Source organism: Bombus bifarius, unplaced genomic scaffold (assembly GCF_011952205.1).
Source record: "Bombus bifarius isolate JDL3187 unplaced genomic scaffold, Bbif_JDL3187 scf7180000008026, whole genome shotgun sequence".
Lineage (NCBI taxonomy): Eukaryota > Metazoa > Arthropoda > Insecta > Hymenoptera > Apidae > Bombus > Bombus bifarius.
The window spans coordinates 256,913-271,669 of NW_022884399.1; the positions used below are offsets into that span (position 1 = coordinate 256,913).

The 14,757-nt window shown below is 26.5% G+C and overlaps 2 protein-coding genes across 6 annotated transcripts; one reads left to right on the top strand and one right to left on the bottom strand.

Moving 5' to 3' along the window:
* Positions 1-1,491: 1,491 nt before the first annotated feature.
* LOC117207310 (transcription factor TFIIIB component B'') lies at positions 1,492-8,417 on the bottom strand. 2 transcript variants are annotated; one of them, XM_033447376.1, is made up of 6 exons: positions 8,337-8,417; positions 4,740-5,151; positions 3,666-4,119; positions 3,100-3,533; positions 2,399-2,500; positions 1,492-2,234 (listed from the first exon to the last, which is right to left on the bottom strand). In XM_033447376.1, the coding sequence occupies exons 2-6, from the start codon at positions 5,119-5,121 to the stop codon at positions 1,630-1,632; spliced, it is 1,977 nt and encodes a 658-aa protein (XP_033303267.1). In that variant the 5' UTR covers positions 5,122-5,151; positions 8,337-8,417; the 3' UTR covers positions 1,492-1,629. The 2 variants fall into 2 exon arrangements, with proteins under 2 accessions (XP_033303267.1, XP_033303268.1); XM_033447377.1 differs by lacking the exon at positions 8,337-8,417 and adding an exon at positions 7,321-7,671.
* Positions 8,418-8,621: 204 nt separating this feature from the next.
* Positions 8,622-14,702, top strand: LOC117207314 (Bardet-Biedl syndrome 5 protein homolog). 4 transcript variants are annotated; one of them, XM_033447385.1, is made up of 8 exons: positions 8,622-8,749; positions 11,925-12,073; positions 12,342-12,391; positions 12,464-12,591; positions 13,696-13,831; positions 13,900-14,001; positions 14,104-14,295; positions 14,378-14,702. In XM_033447385.1, exons 2-8 carry the CDS (start codon positions 11,929-11,931, stop codon positions 14,579-14,581), a joined length of 957 nt encoding a protein of 318 aa, XP_033303276.1. In that variant the 5' UTR covers positions 8,622-8,749; positions 11,925-11,928; the 3' UTR covers positions 14,582-14,702. The 4 variants fall into 4 exon arrangements, with proteins under 4 accessions (XP_033303276.1, XP_033303275.1, XP_033303274.1 ...); XM_033447384.1 differs by lacking the exon at positions 8,622-8,749 and adding an exon at positions 8,924-9,155; XM_033447383.1 differs by lacking the exon at positions 8,622-8,749 and adding an exon at positions 10,846-10,961.
* The last annotated feature ends 55 nt before the right edge of the window (positions 14,703-14,757 follow it).

Genomic DNA, 14,757 nt, shown 5'->3' on the forward strand with positions numbered 1-14,757 from the left:
TTGAAGAGAACGATTGAGTTTCGACCCGTGATTTCTTTGAAAAATTTAGTCCTCGTGATAAGTAGAATATGTCGTAAGTAAAACAAAATCTGATTTTGAAATTCAAGATCAAGGTAAATTTTTCGGGAACTTTTTTAAACAAATCTTCACCGATCCAGAGGTATAGAATCTCACAGTGGTGATCATGACATTTTTATTTTATGCAGCTTGTACATTTTAGTCAAGTTTTAAAAATTAATTTAACTCAATTACAATCGAATTCATATTTACATAAATGAAATTTTCAGAAAATATTTCTTTGCTTGATATTTATAAAGTCATGATGAATTAAACTACTAATAAAATTTATATATAATAAACTACTATTAAAATATATATAAGCAAGATATGTTCATGTAAAAAATGTTACAAAAATCAGCATTTTACAATATTTCCTAAATTGCTCCAATGTGATAGAATATTATGCAATTTAGAAAATGATAATAAAATACAATATAGATAACATCAATGTAATTAAAATAAGTTGAACTCTGATAGATAGTCTTAAGAGGGTATGTTAAACACTACAACCTTATTCAATGCATCATGATAGTTGCTAAAATCTAATGTATGGAAATTATTTAACAGAACTTAATACACATAAAAATACATAAAAGCATCAGACAAGATTATAAAATTACAAATGTATTGTATGATTCGTTTGAATCTTTAGGAAAGTAGTCTAATACTCATCATATTGTCTAAATTTAGCAATTAATCATAAAAAAAACATATATAAATATTTATAGCTCAAAAGCTAGGAATATAACAGTCAAACCATTCACATTTATAATTCACGGCTACATTCAAAAGTTGAAATGTATTCCAGGCCACATTTAAAGAATTAGCATTATTATTACTTAATTAATGCACTGTATGGAAAATGGCACTCTCCAAAGAATGTGCTACTGTATAACAATATATGCTGGCAATAATTAATAGGCAGAGTTACGATCGGACATTCTAGATTTATATAAAAACAGATAGAATAAACATCCGAATCTGGCTTGTGGATCTAGAAGTGGTATTTAATATTCATGTATCAATTTGAATTTTATAATGATTGCAAATAGAACAATCTTTAAATTTTTTACATGAACTAATAATTGTTCTATATTACGTTTATCATAATTGTGAAGTTTAAAATTTGCGTCCTTATCTTTATAATTTCTGTTTATCATCTTCTTTATAATCCCATATCAAACAAAGTACATTATGAAGGAATTATTAAATCAATTTTCTTTAGTCTAATAATAAAAAATTTAAGTAAATAAAGTAAAAATTTAACTAAAACAATGAACTAACACAATCAAGTGCTTTTTTATAAACAGATAATGTACATAAGTGCATTTGAATTCTAACCAAAAATTTAAATATAATATACAAGTATGTGACATTTTCAGTAGAAATTTTAAATGATATAAAGATATAGAGATATATGTATATTAAATTAAGTTAATTTAAAACCTTTCATGTAAATTAAATTAAGTATTCTTTTTGTTGAAAGTGATTTAACATTTGATAGTCAATGATTACAATTGCGAATTATAAGAGTTTTGGTGACATATGTATGTTAGGTTCCTTGAAATCTTAAGGATGAACGTCCGAACTAACCATATAAACTTGCAAAACACTTTTACCTGGTTCCTCCAAAGATTCTTTTGACAAAATAACAAAGGATCCTGGTTCTACGTCGCCGATATTTGGTATAACTGTTTTAAGAGGATCTATATGATGAATTTCTGAATTAATACTGTCAAAAATTAAATCCTCTGTAACTTTAGCATCATTTTCTGATGAAATTGTGATTTCATGATCATTAGAGCAGTAATTTAACTTTTCCTTATCAAACGTATTTATATCAGGTCCCTGTAATCTTTTTACTTTTGGTAATCTTCCAGATCTTGTTGGTCTTACACGATAAACTTCAGTATCACTGTCAACATCGTTACATGAACTTAATGATTCTACGTCATCTCTTTCCGTCAATAACTTTTCCTCATCTCTTGGTCTTTTATAAAGTTTTTTATTTGTCTTATTTAATGTTTGTTGATATTTGCCATTTGATTTTGTATTTTCTTTGTATACCATTGAATCCAAGCCGCATTTTTCATTCTCTCCTTCTTCTTCACCTTCTCCTTCTTCTCCTTCTTCACTATCAGTCTCGCTTTCAATCCCAATACTGCGTGCTAATTCTACAAATAAATAAATATACTGGTAGCTTAATATTCTTTATTAAATATATATCACTTTAACAAAGATATTTTAAAATGTAAGCAATTGAAAATATTTGAAATATTTGAGCAAGTGTAATGTCAAAATTCTTCAAATTCAATATTTATATTTATTTTTAACTTACTACTTATTCGTCGTTTCCTTGATTTTTTATTCTTCTTCATCCTTTGTTGTTTACGTTTTTCTTTTATACTTAAAAGTTCTTTCTCTGAAGCTTCAAATGCAGCTGTTAATAAACAATTAAAATCATGATATTAATCAATAAATAAACTATTTAATAATTTTATAACCTCTATTTCAATCTTTTACTGCAAAGCCAATAAAATAAGGAAACATAATATTGGTTTCTCAGCACCTAGTTACATATCTTTATTAATAAGTATAAATTTATATACTTCATTTTGCCAAAATTATTTTTAGGATTAAAATATATACTTTAAGTATACTTTATATAAAAGTTGTAATTTATTGTTAAGTTGAGTACTAATTTAAAATTAATATGATTAATTCAATAAACTAATATTAAACTAAGTTAAAATATATTGAAATAGAAATTTTCATCCAATGGTAATAAGTGTATAAATATACATATAGCCGTAAAAGACAAATTTTTTACTCTTTAATCAATACCAAATTGGTATTACCAGATATTAGTACCAATTGGTACTAATGGCAATGAAGTTTTTACGTTTATTTTGTAGTTTAGTTTTTATATTTACGTATATTTTATCATCTAATCATTTTATATTTTTCATGAAATATTTTGCATGAAGTAACATAAATTCACAGTCAATTTAAAAATAAATACAGAATATGCAAATTTACCTAATGACTTTTCTAGCATTTCAGTATCAAATTCTTGATGATATGCAAGAGCTTTTTCAACCAAATGTCTATTTACTTTCTCTTCTTTCTTAAATTTTATCTTCATTTCCTGTCTCGTTCTGTTAGGAAAAAGACTTTGCATCAACAAAAAGTCTGTACCAATTGTATTTAATGCCCTATAGAAATTTAAAGTTTCTCGTGCGGACCATTCTTTACTTTTCTGACGCTTTTTATAAAATCCACTTCCACTATTATCATCATCAATAATAGCTTCTTTTGCTAATACTTTCCTACTTTTCTTTGCATTAGTTTGCTCTATAACAAGACTCTGTTCATCTATTATTAATTCACCATTTGGTCCAACTTTTACTTGAGGTACTGGCATTGTGGATGATGGATCATCTTCATTTTCTTCTTCTTGAAATTCTTCAGATCTGTAAAAATGATCATTTTTTTGTATTTCAACTTATATATTGTTTTTATGAAACTATTTTCTCCAAAATTAAGACATATTACAATACACTTGAAATATTTACATTACATAATTTACTAAATAGAATACTTACTGACATTCTGAGACTCTTCTTGTTGATATGGCAGAGTCTTTAGACTTTTTCATGGGATTAGTAACAGGATTATAATAAATTAAATCATACATTGTAAGTTTGCTTCTATCTGGGGTTTTATTTTCATGCTTTAGATGAAATTCTCTTCTAGCTTCTGCTAGTTTCCTTGCAGATTCTGAAACTAAAATACGTCTCTTTTGTCCTACTTTGGATGTTATTAAATTATTCTTGATATTATTAGTAACTGCATCTTTTGTATTATTTGTTGATTGCGTTAAATCGTTCCTAGTATGATTAGCAATAGTGCATGATAGTCTCCTACTATCATCTTCAGATTCACTTGTACTTGCTCCACTCCCTTGAATACTATTCCTCCGTATTCTATTACTATTATCGAATTTTGGTGTTGGTTTCATAAAACCAGTCCGATTTTGTGTTAATTTTATAGGAGAATCTAAAACAATATATAAACAAATATCATAATTCTTCACAATGACAATATTCTGACCTGTGCTCTTCTTATTATCAATGATAAACTTCTATGATAATCACATCTTCCTCAATAAATCTATGATAAAACCTATAATATTATATCCTTTACTTTATGTAAAGAATAAATATCATATAATAATTTGTATTATTCATTATCTATCACTTCTTTACTATTATTAAAAAAAAATTGATTTCTTTTTTTCTAATATCATATTCGTTAATTTTTAAATTTAAGTAAACTATATAATTAATAGTGTCTTATGTTAGTTATAAAAAGTTCATCTGATATTAAATAAATCAATTCCATTCTAAGCAAGTAATCTAAAAGAATCTTTATGAATATTTGCAACAATCATTACCTTTATAAAATAATACACATTACATTCATAGTATTAATACAAATGCACAATGTACTTATATATTCCAAATTAAAAAAAGATTTCATGCAGAAATTTAAACAAATTTAGAAATCAATAATGATACAAAGTACAAATTTATATAACTATCTATTATATTCATTTATGTACTGTCATTCATTCTAATCCTAGCTATTCATTTTTGTATGTAGCTCATTATACTTACTAATTTGTGTTGTGTTTAAAACTTCTGGGGAATGTACAATTTCTTTCATAGATTTTTCAGAATTTTTTGTAGAGTCATCCTTATATTCACTACATTGATTATCAACATGTAATTCCTCATTCTCTTTTTGGTCTCCCACGTCTTGAATTTGGTGTATTAATTTTTTTGTATCATCTACATCTTTTGTATCATCTTCTTGTATTTGTGTTTCTTGGAAAACATTTTTTGAAATTTGTTGTGATGTTATACAAATGTCATTAGATATATCTTTATTTTTCTCATTGTGTTCAATTGAATTAGGGTCTTCAGTAATGGATACATCTTGAGTTGGCTTCCTTCGGGTTGGAACAGTAACCATAGCTTTTATACGTGCTCGTTTCATTTTCTTAAATATATTAATTTATTAAAATCTCTGTAACATAGATTAATATCAAAATTTATAGATGGAGGATTTTAGGAGAAGGAGGAGTAAGAAAGAAAAGATAAGTAAGGAAGCATAGATGAAACGTTAAAAAGGGGTAAGATTAAATTAATCAGAATATGAGATGGAAGTAGAAAATTTAAAGATGATAGCTGAAAAGTGACATTAGGGGACGACATAGCAATAACTAGCAAAGAAAATTTTAAGAAGAGGACACTTAAAGGAAGATTAAAGCATATTACAAACACTAAAGTCGTTATTAAAAATGGCAAACAAAAATCTCTGCCAAGTAGGAACAGGAAAAATAGTTGTCAGAACAACATGGGAAGTACTAAATGTAATGAATAGATTTACGAAATATAGAACATGAATTTTTATGCATTTATAAGAAATTTGGAGGTGAAAAACTTACATGATGTTAGATGAACAAAAAAAATAACAATGAATGTACAGTTTTAAATTAAATTTGAAGCCGGCCATTTGACCGGGCCTGCTAAGGTTAATGTTAACTAGTTCTTTTAGTTACTCATTATAGAGCATTAAAATACAGGTTTTGCAATTGAATTCTATCATAAAAAATTAATTGTTATTAATTTTTATGAAGGAAATATTCTAGAGTAAACCTTCGAAAAAACCGATCTTTTTGCATTTTTTAAAGGAATGTAATTTCAAAAATATATGTGGAAAACCCTATGTCTGAACCTTTAAAATTAACTTATATTTTTAAAATAAAAATATTTAACAATATTAATTGTTGTTAAAAAAGGATACATTTTTATTAATTATCATTATTTTTTATTAAACAGAAATGTATTTTTTAAATAAAATTATTTAATAAAAAAGACTGATTAGTCCGGTACAGTTTGATTGCATTGCGTTTGCATCTTAATCTGTTGTTTACCACGGAGCTCTTTTAAATAATTTTTTGTTGTCGCGGACACCCAAGATAATTTAAAATTTAAATCTGTAATATATCTTAAATATGTGTATTTAAAAAACTCATCAATTACTCATCAACAACCTTCAAATTTGAAGAGAAAAGATTTAATATAAATAAATAAATACATATGCTCGTAGTGAATATTTTGTATTCGAATCATAAAATAATAACTTATATGTGTGCTTCTTGGGGGCTACAGATTAAGAATTACTGGTCTTCCGAAAAAATACTGATTTGATCGATACATTTCGATCATCAAACGTATGCAATTAGCGCAAATAGACGATGGATATTGCCCGTTCTAATTTAAGGCTATGTCAGATATAGCCGCGTGCTATGGATGCACCTAGGAAATCCCGTCTAAGGATAAAACAAGCCACAAAGGATAAAGTAATTAGAAACAAAAATATTTTACTGGAAAAGATAAGAAATTGTCTAATATAAGAAGATAGGAGTAAAGCAGAAATATCCATATACAATACTGCTTCTAAAGACAAAGAATTTAAGCATAGAATTACTTAGCGATGAATCTTCCAATAAAATTCAAAAGAGTACAAGCACAGTTGAGACTTACAGGAAGGCTTCAATAAAGAATAAGGAACAATGAATAAGGACACGTATTAAATATTAAATAGAGCATGTATTAAAACCTATCCAATGTATGAAGAAGTACACAGCAAATTATTACAGCAAAGAAGGGAGATATTAAGAAACTGTATTATTTCATAAAAAATGCAATGAAACTCAGATTAAACTGTCCAAAAATATAAGAAGGAATGTAATCGGGTTCAAAGAATACTGATAAACCTTGAATTTAGAAAAATAACATAAAGTAGCTCGAATTTTACTAACTAGAATTAACATAGATATAAGACAGTTAAATTAATTATACACATTTAAGATTGTAATGGGTGTAAGTCTAAATGCAATATAATACAAAAAAGAGTATTAAAATTTATATGATTATTTATCACATATTACACATTAATTCTCTATAATGCCATGTAACTTCGAAGTCACATGCTTATATATCAATATTCTTTTAATCTAATTTCATTTTTTGTGACTCCAAAGTTACAAACCATTTTCTTCATAATAAAATTTTTGAAAATTGTAAATTCATTGTCTATACAGGGTGTACAAAAAAATTTGGGGAAAACTCTAGAAACATATAGTCAAAACAAAAAATCTTAATAAACATGGATTCAAAAATCACTAACTTCTGAGTTATAAGGTGCTTCTGTCATTAAGATATAAGCTTTATACCATATGTTCACTATGTCCCTTATTTATTTCAACACACAGTTCAACATATTGAAAAATCCCCAGTATTTCTCTTATCTCTTGGCATCAGGTTTTCGAATCCTTGTATCAACACATATAACAATGTAATTGGTTTATTATAAACTATAGTTTTATATATTAAACATCTACCTAAAGCAAAAACCATTAGTTTTGGACTTATGTTTATAAAGACACTTTTGCTTGTTTTGACAAGTACTACATATTTCCAAAGCTTTTTCACATATCCTGTATATAGAGAGTTATCATCATTAAATTATAAAATATATTAATTATATTTCAAATATTTTAAATAGTGTTATTAAACTTTTAAATATATAAATAAAATTAGTATTCTATCATAAATAATTAAAATTATTTCATTATGTTACAAAATCATAAAATATTACAAAAACTAAAAGAATTTAAAAAATTTGTTATGAAATATGAAATTATATATCATAATTTACAATGATTGTATATTTGGAAGAAAAACTACTATACTTTTCAAACTACTATACGTTTCAAATACTAACAATAATATCGCTACAGAGTCACAGTTTTTAGCTTACGATAAATTTTTTAAATTAGAAATATTCCATTTTGTTTATACCTTTGTAATACAAAATATAATAATGACAGCAAAAACGAATATATTTATAATAAAAAATGAAAGTTTAACATTCATAACTATTTATTCTTTAATTTTAGAAAGAATATTTTTGTTACAATATTTGTAACTGTTATAAAATATATGTATGAACATATTTATGGAGTAGTAATAAAAATATGACAAGTCTTAGTAAGATAATATTTTAAGCAGAAAAATATGATAAGTGAACATACTAGCAGATTTAATAATAACTAAATTTAATTATGCTAAACATTGATAAGAAACTAAATTCTCTAACTTATCATTATTTTATAGTATAAGGTTATACGTGCATCTACTTACCAATGCAGCTTGACTCTCCACGACCGTATACGTAGATACATATGCATACGGTATACATATGTCCGGCAACTCCTATGGAAGGGGTACCATCATTTTGATATCGTATTTATAATTTCTTTACTGGCCGCATAGCGCTGTCAACGAAACTATCCAAGCGTGCGCATGTGCATTCGTCATTAGTGACGTACAAAAAGCACGGATCACATTCGCTGATGTCGTATCACCACTGTTATTAGTGCCAAAGTCAGTGCGTATCACAGTCAGAGACCAATAGAGAGATCACCAATGCTTATGGACGAAATTCAGCCAAAACGGACACCAAGAATAAGGGCCTCTGGTGGTCAATAGTTGCACTACTTGCTAATTTTGTCTTCGGTTTAGAGTTCTTGGTTGGAGAAACGAGCAAATGCACGGTAAGAGGGGGAATGTGCGATCATACGATCTTGGATCGTACCGGTGAGCAGTGGAGGATAAATATGCACACGGTACCAAGTACTGTCAAAGCAGACATGTAGTGTTAGCTATAAATATGTACTAAGGACACATATTGATATGTATCTTTGTATGTGCTACCATACTCAGCATACTCTCCTGATTTTGCACCATCGGACTGATCATTTGCTCTGTTCTCTTTTTTTCTGAATGGTATAAACTTTGATTCAAATGAAGCGCAATAAAAAATCAATTGCTTCAATTTTTTGACAACAACGAGAAGCACTTTTATGAGCGTGGAAATTTGAAATTGTCCGGAAGATGGTGAAAAGCAGTAGAACAAAATGACCGATATACAGGGTGTTAATTTTAAAAGTGTTTTTAAAAGTAAGAAAAAATGACTAAATAAAATGTACATAGTTTTAAGGCGTGCAACTGATAGTGGTAAAAATATCTTGTGAAGGTCATTTTAACGGTTTTTTCAAGGTCATCTTTTTTTTTTTTGCATATTAACGTGCACTTTTAGTTGGAAGTGGTAGTTGGCGTCAAGATGAGCCCAACGACTTACACACCATTATCTTGAAGTGGCCTTGTAGGCGTAGAAATCAGTTTCAGTTTGAAGAATGCAGAAATAGTAAAATGAAAAGGGCAATATCACTATATTTTATTAAATGCTAAAAATACTGGCCGCCCACAGCAAGACGCATCCGTACACGATAAGTGAGTGGCTGCATTTTTTATGGCATTCCCGCGATTCATAGTGCAACATGCATTCTGTATTCGTTCTTTCATAACTTCTGGCATCGTGGGAACATCGTTATAAATACTAGATTTTAAAGTTCCCCACAAAGAGTAATCTACTGGTGATAAGTCGGGTGACCGAGCTGGCCAGTTAATGCTTGCACCACAGGCTATCCATCAGTTGAAAAACATGTCATTTAATACACTTTGAGCATTATGAGCAGGACAGTCATCATGTTGATACCACATTAATAATCGTTCTTGATATGGAACATCATCTAATAGTTCGTTTAAGTTTACAATAAGGAATTCCTTGTACCTTTCACCTTAATGTACCATTAATAAAAAATGGACCAATAATTTTGTCTTTCAATAGGCCGCACCACATATTAACACTCCAAGGAAGCTGGAGTTCCACAGTTCTAAGCCAATGAGGATTCTCAGTAGACTAGTAATGTATCTTGTACCTATTTAACCCTCCATGATTAGTAAAAGTTGAATCGTTAGTAAATAATACGTTGTCAGAAAAATTCATATTATCTTGCAGACGTATCTTGCTGCGGGCAGCCAGCATTTTGAGCATCTAATAAAATAAAGTGATATTACCCTTTTCCTTTTATTACTTCTGCATTCTTCAAACTGAAACTGATTTCTTCGCCTTCAAGGTCACTTAAAGACCATGATGTATAGGTCGTTGAACTCATCTTAACACCACTTTGTGTTATAAAAAATACATGTTAATATGAAAAAAAATACGATGACCTTGAAAAAGTCGTTAAAATGACCGAAAATAATTTAGGTGCTTGAGTTAAAATTAACAGTTTGTATAACAGAATGAAATTTTTTTTAAATATGAAAAAATCGTTTTCCATCTTCCCATGAATAAACGAAATTATTTCCCGAACAACCTAATATTTAATAATATAGAAAATATTTCTCTTTTTATTTGTACATTCTAATGTACTGTATGAATACGTTTATTTTTCACTGTAAACATATGCGTTTATATAACGACAACAGAAAGGAAGCTCTCCAAGATAGTCTTGTGTTTTATTTCAAGATCATTGACATTTTTTGTATGTATTGAATTAATATTTATTTTTTATAAAAACAAGTTCAATGATCTTTGAAATCACGAACTGGAATGATGTTAAATTAAATAGTAAAATATAGTATTAATGTTGAAACTTTCTCGATTTTTTATTAAAATTAATTATTTATTCTGTATTGGTTTCATTTCATACTTGACAATTAATAAATCAATAGAAGTCTGGAAATATTTCAGATTACTAAATGCTTATATATATACAAACATATATATATCTAAGTGTTACACTTTCGTAGATATGGTAAGGATATTGATTTTTATGATAGTTGAATTCTACAGTACATTGTTATATTTTCAGCAAAAATGTGGCAAGATAATGAAGTTCGATTCGATGTTTCTTACACGTAATAATTGTGATACTTTTAAGTATAATTATTAGATACGTATTTTCATTTTCTCCATTTTTTATTTATATTTTTAATAGAAATTTACTGTAACGGGTGTTTCGTTTAACTGGAAACGGTGAAATATCTAAAGAGGAATTGAAGGTATCAAAAAATTGTTCTTACAAAAGTTGTTTGGTATACAGGGAGGCATTAGATGGCATGAATAATTCTTTGTAAATTAAAATTAGTGCGGGAAGTATCAAAGACAAGTCAAGTAACCTCTTTTAAATGAAATCCTATATTTTTTATCTATAATCATACATTTTATTCAAATATATGATAGTATTTGTTGAAACGAACAGCGACCTGCGATACGATGTCATTTTATGTAGTAAAATGTCATAAATTAGATCCGAAGATTAACATAAATCGGTAGCTGAACTCTACTGCATTGTCTAATGCCCTAACGCTATCGGATGACACTACATAGGACTCGGCTACTGATTTACGTTGACTTTAAAATTTATCTTATGACATTCTACGATATGAAATGACATCATGTGGTAGGTGGTTGTATTCGTCTCAACAAACCCTATCATATTATGAATAAAAAATACAGGGTTCCATTTAAAAAGATCAATTTGTCAAAAAAATGGTTTGTACCATCTAATATTCCTCTATACACCAAATAACTTTTGTAAGAATAAGTTTTGATAACTACAATTCCTTATAAGATATTTCACCGTTTCCAGTTAAACGAAACAACTATTTATAAAATCATTAACAATTAAATTAGAGTAAGAGTATAAGTAGATATGTATTAAGAATATGAATAGGTGTGTGCGTGCGTGTGCATTTATGTGTGATTAAAATGAAAAAAAAGTTAAAATGAATAGCACTATATAGATTAATATTTTATATAAAATTATGCGAAGAAATAATGAAGAGTCCATTATTTATAAAGTCTTAAATTTTTAATAGTCATATGCAACTACGATTGGGCGAATTTACTGTTGATAAACTTGACTTAATAGAAGATACAAAAGGAAATGCAGGAGATACTGGAAAACTTATAATAACTAATCTCAGAATTATATGGCATTCTTCGTTTCTTCCCAAGATCAATCTAAGTATGAATTAATTTAGTGATTCAAATCATTGAATCAAATATTCTTTTATAATCATTTTTATAACTATGTATTTCTGAAACATACACATGCTTATTAATGTGAAATAAAATTTTTGAGATATTTGTAATAATTAAAGTTAAATTTCATAATTTTGAAATTTATTAGTGCTATTTAAGATATATAAATATAATATTTGTATACACATATATAAAGTATGATTTAAGTATGATAAAAATGATAAATCTCATATAAATATGTTTTTCTGTAGGTATTGGCTATAACACCTTTATAACAATAAATACTAAAACTATACATAGTGTTAGTATGCTTTAAGAGGTCATCATTTTTGATTTTTGTTTTGCAATTAACAGAAGCATATTATTTTTGTAGTTGCAAGGAAAGCATGTGCAAGCGTTACATATTTTAGCTTCCTTCCGACATTGCAGATATGAATTTTTATTTACAAATCAAGATTTAAAAAGTACAAGACATTATACATCTGTTATTGGTGTTTACAGGTACACTTTTTATTAAATTTAAAATTTGTATTATTTATTATATAAATTGTTCTAAAACATGATATTTATATTTAAGACAAACATCAGGATGTACGATATTTTAAATGATTAGGATTGTGTAAATAATATTTAAGCATAATAAAAACACCTTCATATGTTTTATTTTTATTAATTTTTATTTTTAAATTGAAACCATAATGTCTAAGGTAAATAATTTTAAATATATTTTTGTCAAACTCTTTTTAATAAAAATTGAATTTTGTATTTAATTTCAAAATGATATTTTTCTGTTTTTTAAAATAGAAGCTTTTATTATTTTTTATATTTAGTAAAAATATGAAAAAATTATTTTTATGAAAATTTAGCTGTTACAAAATATGACATATGATTCTTTACCTGGATTTTTCCTATTATTATTATTTACATTTTTTTAGTCATTGCTTTTGTGTTCTGGATAAATTCATATATTTTGATTTATCATGCATTTTGATTATCTTATTATACTTATATGTTTTTTATTCATTATCTATTAGAAAACAGTATTCTTACAATCCTAATAATAATGACAATATTTCTATAACTTATACATACTTTAACAGATTTAAACCAATTTGTAGAATTATACGTATAATAACAAAATAAAATACACAACAATATATATTACTAATATACAATAAATTTATAAGATTAAAGAATTATATAAATTAAAAGTGTGGTTTATATAGTTAGTGAATAAATATAAAATTAATTAAATAAAGTAGAAAAAGAAATAAAAAAATAAATCTAAAAAGAATTTCTATTAAAGTAGGAAATAATTAATAATAGTAAGTATGTTATATAATATATCGCATACACAGAGGAGACTTTTATCAAGAAAACAATTAGTTCAATATCTTTACCACAATTTGATAAGTACAATGACATAAATTCGTTATTTGACTAACTTATTTAATAAGATTTTCAAGATTTTGATTTAATAGAACTTTTCCTAAAAAAGAACAAATATATGTAATTTGAAAGGTCTTTATCTACTTATTATCTATAGTGAAGTTAAAATTTAACGTAATTAGAGAAAAGTGTTAAATAATACTTCAAACGTTGCAGAGCATATGTTTCATCAAAAATTTATCGAGAAATTAAATTGAGAAGTGGGATAATTAATGATAAACAATTAACATTACTACCACTGGAAACAGTTCATTCAACTTTGCAAGATATTTGGAATTTATCATTAGAACAGGTTGAATTCTTATTTGTAGTAATCTATACTATTTAAAAAAAATGTATTTTTAAAATTTATTTTGTTAGGGAAATGTTGGAACTTTTATTGTAACAAATATACGTTTAGTCTGGTTTGCTGATATGAATTATCAATTCAATATATCAATTCCTTATCTTATAATAGCAAATGTAAGTGCATATATTGTGTAATATATGTAGTACATACATAAAAACATGTTAACAATCTTTAATAAAAAAATATAGTAAGGAGAATCTTTCTTTTTTAAATAGATTACTGTTAAAAATTCAAAATTTGGTCCAACTCTAGTCGTTACTAGTACAGAATCCAGTGGAGGATATATATTAGGATTTCAAGTAAATCCTATCCAAAAACTTCATACTGTTCATAAAGAAATTTTAATGTTATTAAAAGCGTTTGAAAAATCTCCTATTTTTGGTATTGATTATACATTTGAACATGAGGTAATATTATGCTAATATAGTTTTTAACAAATGCATTGAATAAATAAATATGTTATTATTAATTATCCATTAATTATTACAGGCTCCATTACAACAATTAAACGTAGAACAACAATCTGAGATACAAGACAATCAACCTGAAATTTCAAATGTGTTTGGCTATTATTTCTCTGAAGGTTCAAATCAAAGAAAACCTAGTTTTTCGATTTATTTAGGTCTTGCAGCAGAAGAACCTCGAGAAACTAGTACACTACAAAGCCTATGGGAACTTGTGCGTCAAACTTAACTGATAACATTAATAAACTTTAAATATTATGTAAACAGCACTTTATATATATAAAGTTTAGAACATAACTAATGCTAATACATCACATAAACTTTGAATATAAAATAAATATAAAAGTTAATTTTTTATTCATTTATAAATTAAAATTATAATATTTTAAATTAAAGTAAAAAAAT

Coding starts and splice junctions, on each gene's coding strand:
- LOC117207310 (XM_033447376.1), bottom strand. CDS start 5,121: ATGAAACGAGCACGTATAAAAGCTATGGTTACTGTTCCAACCCGAAGG. Junction 3,534..3,665: donor AGAAGAGTCTCAGAATGTCA/GTAAGTATTCTA, acceptor TCATTTTTACAG/ATCTGAAGAATTTCAAGAAG. Junction 2,235..2,398: donor AAGGAAACGACGAATAAGTA/GTAAGTTAAAAA, acceptor ATTTATTTGTAG/AATTAGCACGCAGTATTGGG.
- LOC117207314 (XM_033447382.1), top strand. CDS start 11,546: ATGAATAAAAAATACAGGGTTCCATTTAAAAAGATCAATTTGTCAAAA. Junction 12,074..12,341: donor TCTTCCCAAGATCAATCTAA/GTATGAATTAAT, acceptor GTTTTTCTGTAG/GTATTGGCTATAACACCTTT. Junction 13,832..13,899: donor GGAATTTATCATTAGAACAG/GTTGAATTCTTA, acceptor TTATTTTGTTAG/GGAAATGTTGGAACTTTTAT.